This window comes from Suillus bovinus, assembly GCF_016758785.1.
Source record: "Suillus bovinus strain UH-Sbo-P2 chromosome Unknown EDB93scaffold_4, whole genome shotgun sequence".
NCBI lineage: Eukaryota > Fungi > Basidiomycota > Agaricomycetes > Boletales > Suillaceae > Suillus > Suillus bovinus.
Genome location: NW_024542060.1, coordinates 87594 through 110455, shown reverse-complemented (window position 1 = coordinate 110455; position 22862 = coordinate 87594). Strand labels below are relative to the sequence as shown.

General features: G+C 43.3%; 9 protein-coding genes across 9 annotated transcripts; 3 read left to right on the top strand and 6 right to left on the bottom strand.

Annotated features, from left to right (window-relative positions):
* Positions 1-3547: 3547 nt before the first annotated feature.
* Positions 3548-5508, bottom strand: EDB93DRAFT_1245778 (uncharacterized protein; the record flags this gene model as incomplete). The annotated part of the gene is made up of 11 exons (XM_041452350.1): positions 3548-3668; positions 3720-3874; positions 3921-3960; positions 4027-4112; positions 4160-4298; positions 4417-4538; positions 4590-4698; positions 4752-4854; positions 5199-5276; positions 5332-5407; positions 5458-5508. The coding sequence occupies 11 exons, from the start codon at positions 5506-5508 to the stop codon at positions 3548-3550; spliced, it is 1080 nt and encodes a 359-aa protein (XP_041312285.1).
* A 154-nt stretch (positions 5509-5662) lies between these two features.
* On the bottom strand, positions 5663-5944 carry EDB93DRAFT_1076405 (uncharacterized protein; the record flags this gene model as incomplete). Its single annotated transcript, XM_041445231.1, has 2 exons — positions 5663-5750; positions 5817-5944. The coding sequence occupies 2 exons, from the start codon at positions 5942-5944 to the stop codon at positions 5663-5665; spliced, it is 216 nt and encodes a 71-aa protein (XP_041312284.1).
* A 1578-nt stretch (positions 5945-7522) lies between these two features.
* EDB93DRAFT_1100225 (uncharacterized protein) lies at positions 7523-8667 on the bottom strand (the record flags this gene model as incomplete). The annotated part of the gene is made up of 5 exons (XM_041446978.1): positions 7523-7696; positions 7744-7810; positions 7919-7985; positions 8139-8574; positions 8632-8667. 5 exons carry the CDS (start codon positions 8665-8667, stop codon positions 7523-7525), a joined length of 780 nt encoding a protein of 259 aa, XP_041312283.1.
* Positions 8668-13143: 4476 nt separating this feature from the next.
* On the bottom strand, positions 13144-13554 carry EDB93DRAFT_1245776 (uncharacterized protein; the record flags this gene model as incomplete). Its single annotated transcript, XM_041452349.1, has 1 exon — positions 13144-13554. One exon carries the CDS (start codon positions 13552-13554, stop codon positions 13144-13146), a length of 411 nt encoding a protein of 136 aa, XP_041312282.1.
* On the bottom strand, positions 13482-14365 carry EDB93DRAFT_1290270 (uncharacterized protein; the record flags this gene model as incomplete). The annotated part of the gene is made up of 5 exons (XM_041454547.1): positions 13482-13753; positions 13797-13879; positions 13929-13984; positions 14038-14214; positions 14245-14365. The coding sequence occupies 5 exons, from the start codon at positions 14363-14365 to the stop codon at positions 13576-13578; spliced, it is 615 nt and encodes a 204-aa protein (XP_041312281.1). The 3' UTR covers positions 13482-13575.
* Positions 14366-14738: 373 nt separating this feature from the next.
* EDB93DRAFT_1245775 (uncharacterized protein) lies at positions 14739-15203 on the bottom strand (the record flags this gene model as incomplete). Its single annotated transcript, XM_041452348.1, has 1 exon — positions 14739-15203. One exon carries the CDS (start codon positions 15201-15203, stop codon positions 14739-14741), a length of 465 nt encoding a protein of 154 aa, XP_041312280.1.
* Positions 15204-19818: 4615 nt separating this feature from the next.
* EDB93DRAFT_1076593 (uncharacterized protein) lies at positions 19819-20451 on the top strand (the record flags this gene model as incomplete). The annotated part of the gene is made up of 1 exon (XM_041445250.1): positions 19819-20451. One exon carries the CDS (start codon positions 19819-19821, stop codon positions 20449-20451), a length of 633 nt encoding a protein of 210 aa, XP_041312279.1.
* A 470-nt stretch (positions 20452-20921) lies between these two features.
* Positions 20922-21272, top strand: EDB93DRAFT_1061424 (uncharacterized protein; the record flags this gene model as incomplete). The annotated part of the gene is made up of 2 exons (XM_041444833.1): positions 20922-21002; positions 21054-21272. Coding segments are annotated over 2 exons (300 nt in total), but the record flags the coding sequence as incomplete, so codon positions are not given.
* A 309-nt stretch (positions 21273-21581) lies between these two features.
* On the top strand, positions 21582-22332 carry EDB93DRAFT_1058038 (uncharacterized protein; the record flags this gene model as incomplete). Its single annotated transcript, XM_041444777.1, has 2 exons — positions 21582-22027; positions 22080-22332. Coding segments are annotated over 2 exons (699 nt in total), but the record flags the coding sequence as incomplete, so codon positions are not given.
* Between the last annotated feature and the right edge of the window lie 530 nt (positions 22333-22862).

The following is a 22862-nucleotide window of genomic DNA, read 5'->3' as shown; positions in this document are numbered from 1 at the left end:
TTGCGAGTCAGAAATGCAACTCTTGAAACATTTGTCGGAATGCGCGTCAATGATAGCAGGCATGGCAGAGATTGATGATGCTAAAGCAGCAAGGACGACGAGGACGGTTGCAGAGGAGAAACGCATTGTTTGTAACTCAACGTGATATAGGGTCAGGTTATTCTGAAGACGATAGTGAAAAGACGACTGGCTTTTATATTGTTCTTTGGAACTACTGTTGCCTGGATGTGACTTTAAACTGATGACGCATATACAACGCCAGCATATTGCCAGCAAGGTCTGGTGTGGAACTATTGAACATTCGCATTTCCAACCAGCCATTGTCTTGGTACCAGAAGCACTAGAGTCATCTCCGTTACTAAATCCGCTGCTATATTACATGCTTACCTACATATGGGGTTTGCACCTGGAAGATGAAGGAAGCGTGCCGTTTGCATCAGTGAATCGATGAACATATTGTAAGGCTGTAGTTGACTATATATAGTTAAAAATCACAACAATCTCCATAAAGGTGGCGGTGGGAGTTACATAGAGATGTTTGACCTTACATAGTAACGATGAATTTCCAAGCCAGCCAACCCCGGGCCAGTCCTCCTACGCTGAATGTACTATCTTCTATTTGAATTGTCGTGTAACGGAAAGCTGTAACTCAAGCCAACAAAGCAAAACAGAGGTCCATAAGTATCAAGATATTGCACAAGTTGCCACCGATCATTGGCACGAAGTTCTTCCATCAATGGATGATTAAATATATATAAAATGCCTAGCGCAAAAGCTGCAATTCTTCTTACTGATCGCGTTCACGCGGGGTCCTGCGTCTAGCTAACGTCACCTCCATCACCAATATATCTTGTTAATGATGCACTTCCGGTACTGCTTTTCAGAGTGCGGTCAATGTATAACACCGGGAATAGGCGATAATATTGCCGGTGACTTCTGCTTTTCACAGTCAGGGTTGATTAATATTAGTAAGCTGGTGGTTATAGATTGCTGAATCGAACAAATATTGCCATGCTGCTGAATCCTCTACTATAGATTACGAAAGTCATGCGTCCACCGTCAAAGCAGCATTCTGCAAGTTTCAACACAACTAGTGCATTTGGTGTGCGCAGGAATCATGGAAGGTGTTAGAACATCAAAATACATGTCACTTAACATGACAGTCACCGGAAAAGATTCCTCATTTGAATATATGTGATTTAGCGATCAGCATTGCAAATAGTGATGCCGGAGTCCAGTTTGGAACTTCGGTTCGAACGTGAACCCTTCCGAACCGGACTGTCCGTTCGGTCCGAGGTTCAGCCTATGGTAAGAACCGAACCTATTATTAGGTTCAGCGTTCGGCTGATGCCTCAGATTTGTGAACCCGTCTGGACCCGTTCGAACACGTTCGAACGGTTCTTTCCTTCTGTCTATGATCCGCTTGAGGTCCTCAGCTTATTGCTATCCATCTATCCTAATATTTTTTCTGATCACCTGGCAACAAACTCATATGGCCATTGGCAGTTCTGGGAGCATTGATCTCCAGAACGGCTCTTACTTCACGACCAAAAGACTGAATGCATTTCTGTTAGTGACGTCTGACTTCCTCTGTGATCTATTCAACGTTTTGATAAGCCCTATGTTAATCGTTATTAGGATTATAATTTAATCTATGTTCAGAACATATCTTTGGGATGCTCGTTCAGGTACTTGCTTTGCTTACAACGATCAATCAACTGTTGCAGTCATTGCATGGCAACAATATGTTCAAGGTGCATCGCATTTTTCTAATCTCTAACCACAAATTTTGGTATAAATGAGCTACTACAGGTACAATATTCACCCTTCTGGCTGCGAGAATGTCTTGCGCACTTGGATCCAATGGCCAACTCAAAGACGCTAGCGCCATTGATTGGTACAATGATCCCGACGATGACACCCCCATGCTTGCTCCACCTCCGCCTCCTGCATCCAATGGCAAGCTAACTGCCTTCGTGTCTCGCTCAGGCCGAGCCGTTAAACCGACAGAAAAAATCCGCAATGCTGGCAACACAGCTCCAGCCAAAGCTGCCAAACGAGTGGCTCCAGTGCCTCCCCAAGGACAGCCCGCACCCAAGCGAGTGCAATGTGGGTCCCACGATGATGATGACGACGAACCCCCTGCACTAGAAGATTGCTCAGATGATGAAGAAGAGGCCGAAGAAGCTTACGAGCAGACCAAGGTATTTGGAGACAAGGATCGTGAGGATCGCAAGCATAAGAAGAAAGAGGAGCGCAGTGGGGATTTGAAGGTAGTATTTACTCAGGAGAAGGGACACATCAATCCGCACACCCAAGAACCCGAAGACGGCTGGTGGTGTGAGCTGTTGAGAACTGGGTACTGTCAAGGCCATATTTCCGCAATGGTTCAAGCTGAGTTTGCTGCTGCTCACGAGCACTCTGCCATGGACGAAATTTAGCTACTCATTTACTGTTCATGTATTTCTTGCAATTTTTGTCAATTTATATGTAGCGTTCGAGTGTTCAAACACGTTCTGAACTTGAACCGAACGCTTGTGAACGCGTTCATCAGCGTCCGGTCCAGCGTTCGTCCTCCTTGCCTGAACGCGACCGATGGTCCAGTTCAGCGTTCGCATTTAGAGGCCTAAGAACCGAACCGAACCGGACTTTGGCACCACTAATTGCAAAGTCGTTCAAGCTGTCACGCACCAGCACAACTAGTGAGTGCATTTTAGTTTATGAGCCGTTACATCTGATCTAGAAATTTTGGCAATTTGATTGTGAAACAGATGCAATGCACTACTGTGACTTTGATACATGCTTCATACAATTGATATGACACAAGCCCGTCTTGAAGACGCAGCAGATGCTAAACCTCAAACTAAAGACTGTCAAATTGGCACCAGCTCTAAACAGGAATGGGAAAATCTTTGGCCAGAAAGCCTGCCAGCAATCAACTAGAAGGTGCATGGTTCTGGAATTGCCCTCCTGGCGCAGGTCGGTTCATTCTGGTCAGCATCAGCAAATTTGGCATGGACAAATAATGGTGATAAAAATTATTGCTCTGTTCCACCAATCGGCCTGTTGCAACAAATCAGATGTGCAATATTAAGTCATCCCTTGGGGCCTGAATAACAAGATAATGATTTTGCAAGGAGTTTGTGAGGTACCACTAATAATTTATTCGGCAAGAGATGTATTTTGATGTTCTCATGTCTGCTACAGCTCCATTATGGAAACAATGTGCCCTGACATTTGGGACTGTCAACTAATGCTATCAACTCAGGGATTGCAAGTGACTTCCTCCACCAGGGGGTTTCTACTTGTTGAACGTTGCATGTTTGTCGTCACCATCATAAAGAAAGTTGGATACATAGATATGGTCCCTATAACTTAGCTGGATTGGAACCAAGAACAAGTTTGGTAGTAGATGACACGCTGAACAGTACCATATATCAGTATTACAATTATCAATGAATATTTAGAGCGCCAGAATATGAAAATTATGATTGCATCATTGTATGGGGTATATACTACAATGGCGAAAGATAAAATGAATATCGAATCAGTCTGAGTCAAAAACAGCATCCTCCAGCGCCTTTCTCTGTTGGGCGAGTGTGGTGACAGACATATGAGATACGACCTCTGGTGTCAGGTCTTGACGATGGTTATTTCCAAAAACTTTCCTAAATAATAATGTCAGATATCTCTTATGTACGCCGTAAGGCAGAATATACCTAGTCCACCATTCGAGAAGTTGGTTCACCCTACTTTGTGCAACAGGCCCTGGGAGATCCTTGAAAAAGTCCACCACATTATTCCAAAATGCTTCATAGTCAAAGTCGCCATAAATGGTGCACCAAGATGAGATGTTGGACAGCGCGAAATGAACCTTATTGCATGTGAGGCTTTGATGGTGGGTAACAATTTCTACTCACTTGGCATACAACATAGGCTATGGAGCAAGGAGTGACCTTGCTCATGTTAATGATGAAAGCCACACAGGTTTTAACCTTGGCCTTATTTAACTGTCACTGGACACACCTATTGTTTTTGAGGATGTCTGCTCCATCGCTGTCTCCATCAGCTTCTCTTGCAGAAGAGGGAGATGTGAAAATAGCTTTAAAAGCCTAACCCAGTAATTATTAGTATGATCATTATTGCCCAGGCGACTGACCTGAACCAGAATCTTGGACTTAAAGAGGCCTTGCTCGAGGTTGCCATAGCTGACTGTGTATTTCTCATACAAGAATAGCAGCCAGGAGTTTTCCGATACAATGTAATCTACTGTTCTGTCGCGGATACCAGCTTTCACCCTGTCAAATCATCAGGGTTATCTAATAGCCGATGAAGGCAGACACTCATGCGTTATCACCCCAGTGCCACTCTGAAGGGCACAATAACTTCCCACAGATGTCGTGTACAAAGCCACACATCAGCTTATTATCAGATTTCAGTAGAGAAGACGGTTGAAAATCTTGATTAATCCATGAAGCGACGAGATCCTTGAGAGTGGATGTATCGTCACCATGGGCTGCATCCACTCCTCTTTTGAGCTAGTGTCATCAGTACGGAGGAGGAAAAGCTTTGAAACTGAGAATGCAGACCTGTTTCAGCATATCTTGACATTTGTTGATATCGAGTTGTCCAAGTTTTGCATGTAGCCATGGGAGAACCTGCATGAGTACAATGTAACCATGCTGCAAGCGATCTTGTCTGAAAAATAGAAATGAACTAGCAGTTATAGAACGAAAAAGCAAATGGCTTACTCTGCAGTGTTCTCCTCCAGGCCCTCCTCGTATCTGCAATTGTTCTCAGTGATCAAGTCTTCCAAGCTGGTGTAAAGGATGACCATGCGATGAATCACTCGACCTTGAGCAACATAGTAAGTTGTCTTTCTTTTAAGAAAGGTAAGCAACAAGCACAAAACGAGCAAAGTGATATGTGTCAAACCTCTGTTTGATTTATCTCTCTTGCCTCATATTTTCCAGTCCCCCTTCCAATGCAGCTATGTGACATTTTGCCCTTGCTTCTGTAGAGGTAGGGACTACCCCAGAAGGGTCTGGAAGTGGCAGGCCTTGCAACCCAGCCTGATGATCAGCTCCTGACACAGACATGGTAGAAGTGAAAAATAGAGAATGATGAGTGAGCGATGATGAAGGTAACTAAAAAGAATATGAAGGGGACTCGGAGATTTGGAGACTCAGAAAACTTACCCAGACCATTATATACTTGCTCGCTAAACGTTGAAACATATAGGGCAATGCCTAATGTGGATATGATGGGGGGTGCAACTACAATGTGGTTTTAAGTGAGTTCACTGTTCAAAAAATATGGTACATAACATACTAGTGTGCCCAGATTGCTCAATCAACCTGAAGAGGGGTAAGATGACACCAACTGTCATAGTGGACAACAGATAGAACTGGGTAAAGAATCAGCGATTGACTGAAGTCTGGACAATCAATAACTCACTTGATGTACTAGACCATTGCCAATAGTTTGGGTCTGTGTTCTAGTAGACATTGATTAGATTAATTGAAAGTGAGTTCTGTCTGACTTACCATATTGATGCGGTGAAGTGCACAAAAACGGAGTACACAAAACAACACGTGGGACTCTACTCTGAGTTGGCAAGTGTATTCCTGGTCATCCACAGAAAAGGCAAAGAACTGAATACCTAAGCTCGGTTGCTGGAATCTGTGGTATCTATCATCATACTCTTGGTGATACCACTGTTGCTGTTTGGTGCTCTGCACGATACATAACTAAACAACCAATAAAACCATTAAATTTTCAATCAGAGTGTGATTCCCGAACCTTACTGGCAGTACCGGTGAAGGTTTTTTGAAAGTCCAAACAGGAACATGGAGGCCAATAGACCTGTCAAAACCACTGGCTTGCAGTCAAAATGATCAGGAAGTCGGTCCCATTGAAGGGTTATAAGGGCTTGAGCTACCATGACATACAGTAGAACACAAAACAATTATCTATAGCGAACACTGGGCACTCACAATGATACCATCGGAATATCCTACCCTTGAAGAGTCATTGCCATGAGTCATTCCAACATTGATCACTGGCAGCTGCTGAGACTCCCAGACCCAGACTTGGACTTGGAGTAGGCTCATCTGTGACTCGGATGAGTCAGAAATTCAAACTTATCAGGCTGAATTTACCCAAGGTGCAAACAGAACAAAATTGCCTACTCAGACTTCAGTTACAGGTTCGGTGAGTTGCATTGCACAAATGGTATAATGGTGAATTGACATCAGTGTGATATTTAGAGAGTCTGAGTCGTCTTGAAGTTCATCCACTTGGTAGGACCATGACATGGCCACTAATTCGGATACTGTTTGGTATCCAAAGTGTACCTAACAGGATAGCAGAGAACTCCCATGGACTTAATTCCATGGAGTTGCCTTCAAACCACCTGTAATCAAATGCCAATATGGCCAATATTTCTTGAGCATTAAGTTTTCTTGCATGATGAGATCAGTGTTTATAATCTACTGGGGGCCTCGTTTTGCTGGCTAACTTGAAATCCTCATTGTCTGCATTCCAACAAGACTTGAGTGAGGACAGTTAGATGTGGAAAAAAATAGATGATGTCACCTCCGTTCAGCGCTGATGAACACGACTCATATGATATGTACTTATTATGCAGGCTGGCAGGCTGCACCTCCGGTTGACTCCAAGTCAGACTCGGAACACAGTTAAGACATGAATTCACACAGAGATGTCACGTCCCCACCAAATAACACGTCAACACATCAAAATATTAGATGACTACCAGCTTCTTCACCACGATCAACAATGCTCTAGAACTTTAAAGCAAAAGCAGCCAGAGGGGGACTAGTTCTCTCAAACTGCAAAAATAGCGATAGGTGAGTGACGTCAGGTTGAACTGGATTTCTCTGCGCCAACTCATTCAACTTCAAAGTCTTTCTCAAATCATCGGTTCAGGAGTCTTCCCAGCAATACTGTTATAAGTTAAATCCACATTAATCTTGAATTCATGAATATGTCTCAGTAAGTTCACTCCCTTGTCAACACAGTCACTTCATATGCTAACAATATCTTCCATATTTCATCCATCATACAATAGTGGGCAAGCAACTGTAGATTCCAGCAACAGGTCAGTGTTCAAGAGTCAGGTGTTGTAGGTCAATCTGTGGTTTTGTTAATGGGTCTATTCTTGAATCAAATGAACCTCCCGCACACATAGTAAGACGACTCCCAAGTCTGTCTGGCAAGGTCCTATCAGTATGGATTGCTGCCATACCATATGCCTGAGCCTCTGGCATTTCCACTATCCTCGCAGCAACCGTATGTATTTTCGCGTCATCCAGAACATTAACTTGAGCTCACAGCTTTTGGCAGAGTTTGCAACTTGGATGCACGCGATGGTGTAATGGTGATTGACGATTCCCATTGTGGCAGTCTCCCACTGTTACAAAAGACCTCCCTGCAGGGTTGACGTGCTAGGTCACAGGCTCCCTGTAAGTTTAAGGGTTGCTCCAATCCATTGTCGATGCACTCAGAGAAGTTGGGCCGCCACATCACAACACTTTGCTATATGACATCCTTCAAATGTGACTATTGTGGTGAAGAATTCTTGAGCAGTGCTGTGACGCAGCATTGTAGGGGGGTGCGACTTGTCCGTCAAGTCTGAGAGAGCAGCCTTATTTCTACCGGGAACGCCAAGTAGACACTGTACGACTATCATTACTATTAAATAATCACACTGAATTGTCTCACAATGTGCACAAAGCATGTACCGTACTTATCCCAAGTTAATCCCTTGAGATTACTTCCAAATTCCAGCCTGGAAGGTTACCATAGTCATGTAGAAACTTCAATGAAAAATGAATGTGGGAAAATATCCTTCAGGTTTGAGATGTCAAGCTGAAGCTTGTTCTTTGTGTAAAGTTACAGTTTGTTGCATGCAGTGATGTATAGTACAACTACTACTATGTAGTAGTAGTTGATGCTATCTATAGCTACACGGCATACACGTAAAAAACCAAAATCTGAGAAACATAAGACTAGTAGTACAAATCAAGATTTCAACCATGCCTGCTCGGTGTTCTGAACAAATCATCTACCAGATATGATGCTAATCAAAGTGCTAACCTCTAGTCTGAGTCACACACCAGTATTCTGAGCTTTCTTCATTTTCATAGACTTGTGCGGGGGAGGCAGGAAGGTGCTCATGCACTTGAGGAGACATGTACGATGGGCCCAGGAGCGTGTACGAGTGGCAGGAGTAGCCAACTCTGATGAGCCATCATCCAACTCTGAAGGACAATAAGTTGGATCACGATTCTGCTTGGTGCATTTGGCACCTTTGAACTGCACATCATGCCAGGACTCATGGCACTCATGAGCAGTAAGATCAGCCACGGTCAGGGCAGACTTTGCAGTGAGGCTCCAGTTCAAGGGTAACTTAACATCAGCTTCTTCTAGCTTAGAGAAATCTTTGGTCCAATTGAGGTTTTTTGAGAACCAGACCATCATGTCCCTAATCTTATCCATCCCCCTTTGGAGCATAGTACTGACACTATCCATCTGCAAGACCGACCCCAACATCTGTGTAATGTTTCATTAGTTAGATTTGATGCCACAAGGAGAATCATAGTAACTTACGCTGTGGGCCATGAACTGCAGATCAGTGTTGCACATGTCAATTTGGGTTTGGTTGTCACCTTTCACCCATAATCAAATAATGTAAAGTACAGTAATCCAACCATGTATCCCAATTCCTTACTAAAAGTTCCAGTTCCTTTAGCGATTTCACTACTACTCTCCATTGCACCAAAAGATGTTATTTCTGCTGCGAAGATTCATGGGGATGTACATGTAGGACCTAGCATGGTTTTGGACTTCACTATTAGAAGACAACTCGGAGTAGGACTACAATATCTGCTATTTCGTCATTATGACGACTCATTAATTGTAAATGCATATAAAGACTTCTGTCAATGTCTAAGATAGAAATTTTACTTTATGAAACAAATGGCAATGGCACAACTTGAAGAAGTGCCCATCGACTATGACTCAGACTACGAATTGCATCATCCTTGAAAAATGGAGATGCATTACTTGGAATGTACATTGAAGCAGGTCTTGCTTCAGGGAAGAAGTTTGTGGAACAACACGTGTCCTGCTTCAGGCCCTCTAGCAAGATCTTCAAACCCTATAAGTCTCAGTTTTTAGATCTGACCTGCCTCGAAGCCATGTTATCTGCATGTAACTACATTGTAACAATGACTGACAAGAATCTTGGCTGTGTGATAGTCACGAGACAATGGTTCATAGATGGTTGCAAAGAATGTCTTAACGACCAGAATAATTATGAAATAATCTCTCTGGCAGAACATCAACTCATTCTTGATGATACTGTAACAGAAATTCAGAAGCTCGCTAACCTTGCAGGGACCACTGGAGCAACCGAACAATTGTGCGAATTCTTGATATCTAAATGTCCTGAAGATATTGAGGCCAAACCATTAATTCCTCGGTTCTATGGAATTCCTAAAATACATAAGGAACCAGTTAAATTTAGACCAATTGTACTGTGCCATTCCTATGCCCAAGCACCTGCTGCTAAATATGTATCAAATGCCTTAAACTGCTTATCAAACACGCTAAACATGTTCTCAAAGGAACCAAGCAATTAGCGCAAGAATTAGCAAAGGCACCTATTAGCCCCTACTATAAGAAGTTCCTGGTTACAGGCAATGTCGTAGCATTTTACCCATTGCTACCACTTGATCGTACCATAGATCTAATAATACAGATCTATGACTTGTGTTACCTGAACAAATCCAAGGAGGAAAAAGAAGTTTTTAACCATGTGATTCGGTTGGCTAATTATAACCTTTTATGTGAATTTGATGGTGTCATCTACCGCCAATTGCAAGGTCTTGCTATGGGAGTCGCTTGCTCCTCCGACATTGCAAATTTATGGGGTGCCTACTTTGAAGACCACTGCTTTGAATCCAACCATATACTCAGAGATAAAGTGGCATTCTATCGTAGATACATAGACGACATGTTCATGATCGTTTACGCAACATCTGCTGATGAAGCATTAAGCATCGCTAAATGAATCCCACTCGACGATCTGGATTCTGAACATATCTAACTCATGTGGGAAGTTTCTAAGTACAATGTACCTTTTCTGGACATGCTTATTTATGTTGACACCTTCACTGGCCGAGTTGAACATAAGCCTTATCATAAGAAACTTAACCACCTCAAACAAGTACCATGGTCATCTCACCACCCAAAAGATATTAAAAAGGGTACCTTTATTGGGGAGATGGCAAGACTGGCGACTCTGAACTCCATTTTCAACAGATATTCAGAGTCTATACATGGCCTAAAACTGTTGTATATTCACAGGGGTTACCCTAACAGTCTTCTGGAACACTGGATTAAGGACAATTACACTAAATGTTGGAACAACCATCTAAGCAATGGAAATGCAGGCCAAACAGATGTCTTAGTCCTTAAATCTGAGTTTAATGCAGTATGGACACTATTCAATGTCCACGAGCTTGGAGAAACTATTACTAGTACCTGGTGCTCTCACCTGTTCGAGAAATACAAACAACAGAGAGAGCTTCAAAAATCTGTGGGAAAACCCCTTGAGGAGTGGCTTCGGCCAGAACCTTCATCTGCTCCTAAGGAGTGGATGTCGGACTTCCTCACCGGTGTAGAAAGCTGATCTCTGCTGGGCTCAGCAGAAATTGTACTACCTAGACAACAAATATTTAAGTAGATCTTTAGCATGACCTATGCTGCTATACTTGCAGAGCAAGTGTGTTCGATCCTAAAGGGATTGCTAATTGGTATTAGTAGTAAGAATGCGTCAGTAATGCAAATAACATGTCCGATGGTGCGAAACAATGTCTGAAGGTACTTATCCAATGTCCGAAGCCAAAGTGCGATGTCCGAGATTTCGGACTTTCAGACTTCACAATAATGAGTCGGAAACTTTATAACGAGTGTCGGGTTGCGAGCAGTATGCGCGAGTATAACAAGTGACGGAGTATGACGCTGAACGAATGGTAATATTTCGCAATGCAACTAAGAACTACGAGAATATTCTGGGTGATCCGCAGAGTCGGGAAATGGCCCCTAACTACTGGATGATGATTGCTACGGGTAACTACAGAGTATTTAAGTAAGTACATAGCAATTCGGAAAACTACAGGCAAAGATAGTAGCAATATATTTCGGGTCCAATGTCCTATGTAATAAGACATGAGGTGCTGCAGACATGTAATAACGCGGTACAAATGTCAGAAAATGTGCACGAAAATAACTACGCACCTAGTGAGGCTAGTTCGGATGGACAGGACACAGGATGGACAAGTGCACACGAAGTGCGATCGGCCAATGCGATGTCCGAAGGTCCAATGCGCCGGATCCGATACAGAGTGGCTCGGACATGTGTGAAAGTGTGTTGGACATGTGCACATATGTTTTGGGTGTTGGCGTGAGTATGGAAATACATGGTTTTGAGCCCAACACTGCGACCATCGCTACACTGGGAGGTCCTTCGATATTTTCAAAGCTGGTCTATGTGATAGAAGATTCTTGGTTTCTAGGAAACAAACACATAACATGTTCAATCTTACTAACACATGGAAAAAGTTGGTTCTCTCCGATACCCTTTGCAGTTTCGATGATGAAATTGCTGAAATCCTCACGGACAAGGATGCATAAATAAAAGTCCCTCTATTAATATAATTCTCCCAGGTTATGGGAAAGTGCCCTAAAATCAATACAGTCTTTTTTAACTAAAAAAAGTATGTTAAATGTACCTATCTTAGTCTTATCCCTAGTTGAAGGGTGAGCAGCAGATCACTAACACTTTTTGCAGATCCCTTTCATCACAAGTCTTGAGTGGCTTCGCCATGTCGACTTGTTCCTACAGGTATTTTTTTGAAATATTTTGGAGGTGTTGGGATGTTTCACAGGAAACTATTCATCATGTGATGACCACATGACAAGTTCTCACAGATGCGTCACATCTAAGATTAGCTTTTTTGGAGGGACCCGAAGAGATGTGGGAAACTAAAGATGTTCCTTCGGAGCCAGCACCCGAGCCTTAGGGTTAGGGTTTAGATAGCTGGGAGATAAAGACCATTGGACCGACCTTTGGGTACGTCCCTGTGAAGGCTGGAAGGGTGATTCCTTCTGGTTGGTCTCACAGGAAGCCTATGCTTTAATTAGCATGGGTTTGATGGTTAGCCTTTCTTTATTGTCTATGCAGTACCTAATTCTTCTGAGAGGAACCTTGATTTAGCTTATCTATGACAGTGTGGAAGTCCAACTAATTGCTTCTATGAATATTCCATGACAGCGGGAAGCCGATGTCATTTGTGACATGTGAAACAATTCTAAGTATAGGAAACATGTGTTTAACCTATTTATGCACTGTGTAAGGATTACCAATCGTCTGAAGATGGAGATAGCCGTCTCAACGCTTACCTTGACCACCATCAGCATGCCGCCAACAACGATCTCGACTCTGTATTTTTGGGCACTCTCGACCCTCAGCTGCCTTTCGTCACTATTCTCAGTTCACCATTCCCAATTCTGTCAAAAACATAATCATTCATATCGCCACTCTCTTAATATTTCCTACTCTGTCTCTGTGCTCTACCTTACCCTGTCAGGCGCAACACCACATCCCTTCTGCCCCGTTTTCACCTAATCATTCATACCCAAGGACCCTTAGTATTTGAGGTATATAATGGCCATGCACATTTGCGACTGTTGAGGCAATAAAATCCACTCATTCAAGTCACTTCATCTCGCACTCATTAGTTTCAGTCTATCTCTCATATATTAATCTCAGATTCATATTCACGTCTCGGTCTCCACACCCCTCTTGAACTTGCAGCGAGAGCCCCGTCAGTTCTTACAACTGTGATGGGTGATAGGAAACAGGTCTCCTTCGGGATCCCGTGGTACAACTTGTGACTAACATTTCCATGTTAGACAGATGGTGGAAAGTACTAACCTGTACACAGCCTCCATTCCTCACTATTTAATACCTTCGAAATTTTGCTGATGAGCTATAGCGAAATTTGCCCACTTCTTACTAGCATAGGAAGGCCTATTCAAGATTTCAAAATTACTTCAGCAAACCACCCTCAACCATTGTTGGTACAGTTGCCCCTCCCCGTCACCTTTCACCCATACAAAAGACTCCACAGAATCCAGGTGAGTCCAGTCATGATCAGCGACCCTGATTGGCTGGTTGAACCCTTGTGGTGTAGAGAATAACTGAAGGAAATCAGCGAGAGAAAGCGGTTTGGGATTGTGGTGACCATTATGGAGTGAAATTGATGTGACTGAAATGTCTGTAGGACACTGGTAGGTAATCGCTTCGTGGATAATGACTATGATTGCTAATATGGCTTCTGGATGCGCAATGACCTCATCCTCTACTTTGGCAAATACATGCACCCTGTTCTCAGATAAGGCACATTTGCCTACAGATGGAACAAGCACTGCTTTTGGAGCTTCATCCATCACAGTGAGGGTCATGGTGAGATCAGGTGTAACTGTTCAATCTCTCAGCTTTAGTGAATAGTTCATGGAGAGGATGGGAGAGATGAGCTCGCAATCGTAGGGTAGGAAGAGAAAGTATGCAGCCATGGCATCCTTCAAATGATCAAAGAACCTTTCGTGCAGGATGCTGGGCATGTCAATGATGAGTAGATGTTCATGGTAGTCATAAGAAAGCCTGGCCAAGTTAAGCATTACTCAAGATAGATTGTTTGACTCACCTGGGTTTCCTCATGATTTGGTCTGTCTCTCCTACCGCATGTTCGATCAATTTGAATTCTCGCGGTCCCACACTAGGAAATTCCTATCATATTTGGTAAGCATGTTAGTGCTGGGCTCACAGGACAACTTACCATGAGGCTTTGACTATGAGTTGGTAGAATTAAATATCTTAACACTTTCCTTGCAGCTTCAACCCAATCAGAACATAACCCAAAACACCTCACTCATCATGGGACATACTGGGGGTAAGGAGTTCAGAATGGAAGGACTGGCGAAGAACATTATCACACAATGGACAGGCACTATTGTCAATGATATCCTTGACTGAATTTGTATCTTGTATGCCCTCCTTCAGGTTTCTGATGCATGCACCTTCATGATTTCTATATTTCTTGGATGGTGGTGGAAGTAAGGGTGCTGGTTTGATTATATTTGATTTGTGCTCACATTCAGTGAGCACAGGTGCTGCCTTTGATGATATGATACTAGTCTTGTAGTGTTTGGATGATTTTCCACCAAAAGAGCTGTAATAAAAGGTCTTGTCAGCTTGAACTACTGCATTAGGCATGGTGTAAGATGCTAAGTGGTGAATGCTGAGCGTTGGTTTGTGTGTGTGGCACAGTGAGGTCAGTCAGGCGTGGAAGCCCCGGAAGAGATAACTAAATGATATCGATCTTTTGGAAATTGGAAATCAAATATGGCAAGTGCCGGTTGCCAGCTCACATGGACCAGCAGCAGAGGATGTGCACAAACAGTCACATGACTAAATCACAGGCAGTTGACTAAACCTAGACCAGACTTCCCAAATTTGAATGGAGTCAAAAAGCTTTGAACATCATTGAAAGCTCTGAGAACAGTCTGGTGTATTAGTAACTAGCAAGTTCTCTGGGGCTCCATAAATCTATGCAGCACTACTAGCTGTAGTGAATCACCAATGCAAGCTAATCATCCAGACAAGTAGTCCAATTGGCCCAAAGGTGCTTGTGGGTGGTGTCCCACTTTGCATCAACTTCAGGTCGCTCCTTTACCCACTCCAAATCTTCAGACTCTACTGTTGGGACAACTTGACCACAGTCATTGTGACTTGTGTCTGGCACAGACACCAAGGCTGAGGCAGTTACAACGTGCATGACTGGAGATGGTGGCATGGCCACAATTGGTGCGAGTAGGAGTTCGGAAGATTCTGGAAATGACAGAGGCACTGGCAGAACTTCAAGAGACATTGGTGGTGATGGAGGTGGCAATGGCAATTTGGGAGGTGGCAGTGATAATTTGGGGGGTGGTGGTATTGATAGTGAGTCCAATGGTTGCAGTAGGAGGGATGGTTGGGTGGAGTTTTGAGACAGTGGGGCCACGGCAGGCGGAATATAATGGCGAAAGCTGCTAGTGTCATTCGAGCTGCTCATGTAGGTGCCCTTACTGTATTACTGTCTCTTCTTCCTCTGTATCTTCAATTAATGTGACACCTTCAGGGTGCCGCATTCGACAAAGGTCAGTTGGACTTGGCGGTGCTCTAGTTAAAGTGGTCATGGTACAGGTTGAATTTTTGGTCGGTATTGAATGATATGGAAAAACTTACCTGGAGGCATGGCTCCAACTCGGATATAGCTAGAACTACTTAGAAGACTTCAAGGTCCAGGTGATAACAGTGATCTAAATGAGGTGCTAAGATTAACACCATACTGCCAATGCATTGAATGCCTCGAGGATGTTTATACCTGCCTGACATGAGTAGCAGTACAAATTACATATTATCTTTGACAGTCTGAACCTTGTAGCACCCTATTTAAATTGGATAATGATAAGTTCTATCTTGAATTTTTTCTGGACCTCTGAGGTCATAGTGACTGAACAGACCCTGCATACCTGCCAAATGGGCTCTAGCGGCTAGAGGACATCATGATGTAAAGAATGTCGATCAAGATGGAGGGGGTAGAACATCACCAGGAGCCTCTGGCATGAGCGAACTGGCAGTGATTGACTTGGCACATAGACATACTAGGTCACACAGAGTTTATGATTGGACTAGTTTCATAAAATCTGGGCTACATGACAAGGCATGGCCGCAATTATGACTAAAAACAATACAAAAAGTAAAAGGTTGGGGAATTAGTGAGTGGGGTGGGAGGGACAATCATGATGTCACAGCGGACGGTTGTGCAAGGAGTCAACACTGGTGACTCAGATGCTGTCAAAGGCTGCGGCAGGTGTGGTTCACATTAAGCTTAGCATTCTGTCAAAGGTTTGCTTGGTGAGGTAGTAGAATTTGAACTTCATGATGTTACACTCTCACCAGAAGCGGTCAGCGTTTACCGGGCACTTGTGAGTGCTATTTTCCCATGCCATCATTGGATATCATCATAAATGCAGCACATCAGGTTCAAGTTGGACTTTGGACTCTTTGAGTCTGAGTCGGATGATACTTACAGTCCTTACCATCATTGATTAGCATCTCCTCAGGCTGGACACAAAACTTGAAGAATGTGAATATATCATCTACTATTTCTTCTCAATCATCAACTGACTGTTTCAATTACCATTCAAACTTTGCAGCCGCCGCAGCATCTCTGAGTCTGAGTCAGGCTGATGCGGCAGCAGCTCTAAGTCTATTCTAAACACTAGATACTGCTGCCAGTGCGACTAGCACAGTGAGGGCATTATCACATCTGGACCCTTCAAGTTCAAGTTAACCTGGTTCAAGTTAGTAGTATGTACTACTAGTAATCATAGGAAGACACACTGGCTTTCAAGTTCATCCATATCACTTGTTGAGCACCCTTGTTCTACTTGCTTAAGGTAAATGGCCTCGTTCAAGCTATGCTCTGATTTCATTGACACATTTGTTACAAAGCTCTCTCAGGCTGTAATGATATTCATCCACCATCGCCGTGATGGCCTGGCCATTTACTTTTGGCTTTATCCCACGACTTGGAGGTTCTTTAAGTTTGTGCCCAATTTGGGTGCAGATATCTCACAGCAGGCAACCATCTAGAGTCAACTATGTTGTATGTATGCATGCCACCATTCAGGAAGATAGTACTGGCTTATTTACTGTGGCATCCAGACTGCAATCTGTGAATGAACTGTCTCATGCCAGTGGAAAATATGTTTTCAATTTACCAAGGTGATTGCTGCTAGTCTTGATAATGAATTCAGCCTCATTCCCAAACTTAGTGTTTCGGAAATTGGTTCACAGAAGAAATTTTGAGCAGAGGTCGAACACTATATGAAGCTGTCTTCCCTCTTGTTGTTGAATACTCTGTGAAGTATTACACAATCCAGTCTCAGACTGCCAGCACGATTGGGTATAGCTCAGGTCAAGCTTCCAGATGCCCTGCAACTCTTCTTCATCGCTCATCCTATCTTTGCCAACACCCTCATCTACTCCATTGAATTCCTCGAAAATATGCAAGGCGATATCAGCTATGCTTATATCTACAGCAAGGCAGGGTCATTCCAGATGCCTCATGACTCCTCTTCACCACCTATCTCATCTTCGCTGACACCCTCCTCCACTTCATTGTATTCCTAGCAAATACGCAAGGCAATATTGGCTATGCTTATCTCTACAGCAATGCAAAGTCATTTCAGATGCTCTCCGAGTTCATTGATCACAACAAATATTGTGCGCTCTTCATTATCATGGGTTGTGGATGTCCTTTGAGAACATCGTTCTTGCCAAGTTTATGCTGTCCAAGACCAAGAGCCTTGTTGTGTTGAAAGACATTCAATCTAAGTGTGTGCACATGGGTGGTCTTGCTCTAGCATTGTAAGTGCAACAGGCTTTGCCCCTGCACAGATACGAAATTGAACCAATTTAACCAGTACACAAAGTGCAGGTAATGTGCAGAAAAGTAACTCTGGTAATTTCAGCCCATCTTCACTGGAAACTATGGTGTCTGAAGATGACATACAGATCCGCATGAGATCATATCTTTGCATAGGTACTCAGCCTCCTGACTACAAGATCATTCTGACTTCAAATTCCTCAGCCTTGGCTCCCTCAGTTCATTAGAGGCTCTATATGTGCTCAAAACTGAGCTCAATGTTGACCTTCCTCATGATGCATTCAATTCTCATTCCACAATGTACAGAAAAGAAACTTAGTAGGTTCATGCAAGTTGCCACTGTTACCATATCACGCAATACCCAACTGAGAAGGACATGACCCCAGACAGCAGCAGCAGGATAATTGACTGTCAATTGCATTTGTGAGTGGAATTTTAAAACACCAAATGCTCTGATCAAATTCTCATTTAAATATTTAAATAGATGTTGATTGAAGTTTTTCTACTTAGACTTATCAAAATGCCATCATCAATGCCATCATTATCACCCCAAAGCGCCCAAGATTCTTTTCCGAGTCATGTCAGCAGTGATGACTTTTCTGAAGTCCATGTTCAATTTTCAAACATCGAAAGTGCTGAGTGAAAACAAGGGATGCATACATATATGGTACAAGAATCTCATGGTTTCGCTTAGCAGCGAGCTCTGAGTTTATTTTAGATGGTGCTTGACAGAATCAACATAGAAGATGATGAGCAGGATACATTATTCACCAAGTTAAGCATTGACAGCGTGTATTCAAGCTATCTTGCGGCGCGGACTCACGTCCGCTAGTACACTCAACTCCTGTTACTCTTGAAGCGTGAGGAAGATGCATGGGCACAGAGAGTTACAAAGGCAAGTTGTCTCATGCCGGAGTACAAACCTGTGGGATGGGTGGCATAGGGGTGATTTGAGATCATTGTATCTTCCTGTGACTTCTTAGTTTCTCATTATTTTATCTTACCAATTCACTTATCTTGTCCTTGGGATTATGACCATGATGTCACCTAAAGTACAGTACTACATATATCTCGCTGTTGACTGCTCTGCATTCAAAAATTCAAATCTTATATTGTATTCTTTCAACTAGCTGCTATGTAGCTTGACATCATATGATGATATATATGGCATTGCCTAACAAGACATAATAAGTTTGTAGTGTATGATATATATTGGATAACACTACCAAAGCACTAGTACTTTCCTTACCTATGAGCACAACTTTCACTGAAGGGCAATGCATCTTTTGCGACTATATTGGATTTTGTTTATCATCTTCATCCTGTTAATGGTGTCCTGTGGTGCACCACATTGCTCTTGGGAGAGAGATACAGATTTTCATGGACTTAGCAGGCATTGTTTGACCTGCAAGCATTACCACAAGGAAAGCACATTAGCTGCCGAGAGAAGGAGGAACCAGGCACAGGAGTCTGCTCAAACTTTTTAAAGGTCTCTACAACTCACAACTCGTAGTAGTGGTGCTCCTAGGGTGAGTCACTAATCTTGTAGGTTGCTCTAATATTCTCATGTTACTTACTATTTTCTGACCCATGCTAGCTTGGACCAATCAGATTTACCAAGAAAGGCTGTCTGAAACCTATCACCCATTGTGAACCTAGGGTGTTTGACATCCTACATTAACCTATTAATCCAGCCAACACTGCTCATGCCAGTATGCTGACTTATTCATCAGTCTTCGACTCCTACATCTTGAATATTGCAATGGCCCAGGAGGATACTGACTAGTGAGACAATGACGCCCCAGGTGTGCACCTTTGTACCTGTTATCGTAGCACTCATTAATCACTAGCAGTCACAGGTCAACACCCTTTGGAACACAAGCTTAGGCCAGTCCCAAGAGACTTCCACGATCTTCTACCCCCCAATGAAGACACCAACTCCTCAGATTCTTTTGGGAATGGTCTGTCCTCTGTGACGGAGACTCAGAGTGCACCTTGCAGCAGGATTTGAAGAGTCCTTTTGACTCTGCATGATTCTCTTCAAACCACTTTCAACACAATCAGACTCTGTCAACAATATCCTTGGTGCCCCTCATATGAGCCTGATAAAAACATTCCTTCTTCATTGCTAGCTACTTCGAGTCCAAGAACTAAGTATGACAGTGAAACCGAATCATCTCCCAGATAACCACATCCCTTCCCTAACATGACTGTCTACCGCCTTATGGCGTGAATGAACTCTGGCAGTCATCATAAGTCAGAGGGTGAAGTATCACGGCTCGTTAAAGATGTGATCCAGGCGAACGACTTTGATCCAAGGGACTTGGATGGGTTTTCGCTCAAGAAGAGCTTGCACGCTTGGGACAACAACAGTGGAAAGAGGACCGTTACCTTTCCAGATGACTGGTTAGAGACAGGTATCACCCTTGACATACCTACGAAGTCCAAGGACGAGCCATTCAGGCCATTCAACATTCCGGGGTTTCATTATAGGCCACTCGTAGGAGTGATGTGTTCTGCATTTGCTGACATCCAGGGCAATGTGTTCCACCTTCTGCCCTTCCAGTGCCTTTGGAAAGATCCTTTGGACAGCCATCAAGAATACATATTCGATGAGCTCTATACCTCTGACTCCTGGTTAGCAGTCCAGGATGACCTGCAGAGGCAGCCAAGGGAACCCGGCTGCTCACTCGAATACATCATCACTGTACTTATGTTTTTTTCTGATGCGACTCATCTTGCGAACTTCAGAATGGCCAAGGCTTGGCCCCTTTATCTCTACTTCAGAAATTTAACCAAGTATGTGCGCTCAGCACCCAAATCTGGTGTGTGCTATCTGGTCGGATTTTTACCCTTGGTAGGTTAACAACCTCCAGTGTTGTACATCTCTCACATTATATTTTTAGCTTCCAGATAGCGTCAAAGATGTCATAGCCAGCTTACCCCGGATATCAAAAAGTGGCATGTCAGCCCTTCACACACATTGTCAGCAGGACTTGTTCCACTCATGTTGGAAACATCTATTAGATACCAACTTCCTTGAAGCATACCGTCATGGGATTGTACTCCAGTGTCCCGATGGTATATTAAGGAGGGTATTTCCATGCATATTCACTTACTCCACTGACTATCCAGAAAAGTGCACTCTTTTTCATTTCATTGTTTAAATACAAATCAACTTTCCAGGGTTTTGATAGCCACAATAAAGGACATGGGCTCTTGTCCGTGTCCATGCCAAAAGCTTTATTTGATCTCATGGGCCTATTCAAGGATATAGAAGGTCAGATATCTAACCTCAGGACTTACTATCTGGACAGTGTGGCAAAAGCCCATGGATTCGTCTACGGGTTGGGACATACTGTCAATGGCTCAAAGGTGAAGGCAATGCTTGGAGAAGGGTCATGGCTCCCTACCATAGTAAGTGCCTTTGGAATCAATTGCCTTCGTTAGTACCTGACATTTGGCTAGAATGTGTTTGCAGAAAAACTTGGACCCCTTGGATTTGACACTTTTTGCATGCTCATTGTCAATTTCATGCACGAAATTGAGCTAGGCACATGGAAAGCGCTGTTCACCCATCTCATGCATCTGCTCTACGCACTCCCAAATGGTGACCGGCTATTCGCCAATAATACCTTGGAAATGAAATGGCTCGCAGCAAGGGACTTTGATGATATTTTACAGGTTTGTCCTCTTCATTCGTTGCCATGTATTTACATATTTAGTCGACTTCTATCTCAGTGCATTATGCCGGTGTTCGAAGGGCTATTCCCAGAGGAACACAATGCAGTCATACAATCACTTTTGTATAGATTTGCCCAATGGCATGCTCTTGCAAAACTCAGGATGCATTCAGAAACAACTTTGTCCACTTTGGATAAGACCTTCAAGCACCTCTTTACTCAGTTATGCAAGTTCTGGGATGTTACCTGTGCTTCTTTCACCACCTTAGAGTTACCAGTGATATTTGCTGGTTTACTATTAATCACCTCATAGGTCCATTACATGACTTACGATCTTAGATGGGAGTATGACACCATCAATCCTTGGACTCACTGTAATGTCATGGTGTTATCTGGTGAAACAAAGCCTCAGCAGCTATACTGGTATGCCCAAGTTCTGGGCGTTTATCACATGAATGCATGGCTAAATATTGAAGGTCGAGTTAAAGAACATCACATTGAGGTTCTTTTTGTGAGATGGTTGGCACCTTTGAGCAACCATCGATCAGGGTTGAGCTGCGCTTGGCTTCTGAAGGTTGCATTCATCGAGGAATCTGACTGTGATGCTTTCAGTTTTCTTGATCCTGGTCAGGTCATCCGGGGTATGCACCTGATCCCAGATTCTGCCTCTGGCTGTGGAATCACCTCCCTTCACCATGGAAAGTCATTTGCATGTCAGTGCAGCGAATTAGATGACTGGAAAGCTTACTACATTAGCATGTAAGTATAGCCTACCATCCTGTTGTCCTTACTCAAAATACGGACCACTTAGATTCGTGGACAGAGACATGTTCATGTGGTACACATACCATGGCATTGGGCATCCTAAGTTCTTGCAGGAGATCACTAGGGCTTGCGCGGACGAGGGACCTAGGGATGGCCTAGTGTCAGAGGAAGATGAGACTGTTTACAGCAAGGACTGGGAAAGCCATATTCCGTGTTATGATGATGAAAGAGAGCAGGGTAGTGGCAATGATGACAACGTAGCCGAGGGGGAAGGTAATAATGATGGGGAAGAAGACTTGAACACCAATCAGGATCAAGACGAAGATGAAGACACAAGTCAACTTGATGAAGACGACAAGGTAGACAATGCCGCAGGTGACTGGGACATAGAAGCCGATGATGAACATGTGTATTTCTAATTCATGATCTTTAAAGCTCAGTATGTGCCAGACTCTGTTTTCAGACAACCTCTGGATGGTGACCATGATATATCATCATGTACTCAAGTCAGACCTGTGCGCACTCACACTCATGGCAACTTTGTGTGCCCTGTAATTTTTTATTAAGATTAGACATGACACTGCGGCACTGTTTGTGAATGGGAAGGTGGAGAATCAAAGGCTCGATCATGATCACAATTCTTTAAAACTCAATTCTATCAACCATGACTGGCAAAATGCATTTAATTCTCAACTTTGTGGCTGTGTATTAACAGTTGGCTTAGAAAGGCCCTGAAAAAGCTTGATCAGCTTCAAAACAGTCCAAAGGGTTGTGCTGGCCTGCTAGAATAGCAGCATTCATAATCTTTTCACCAAGTCTAATGCTATTT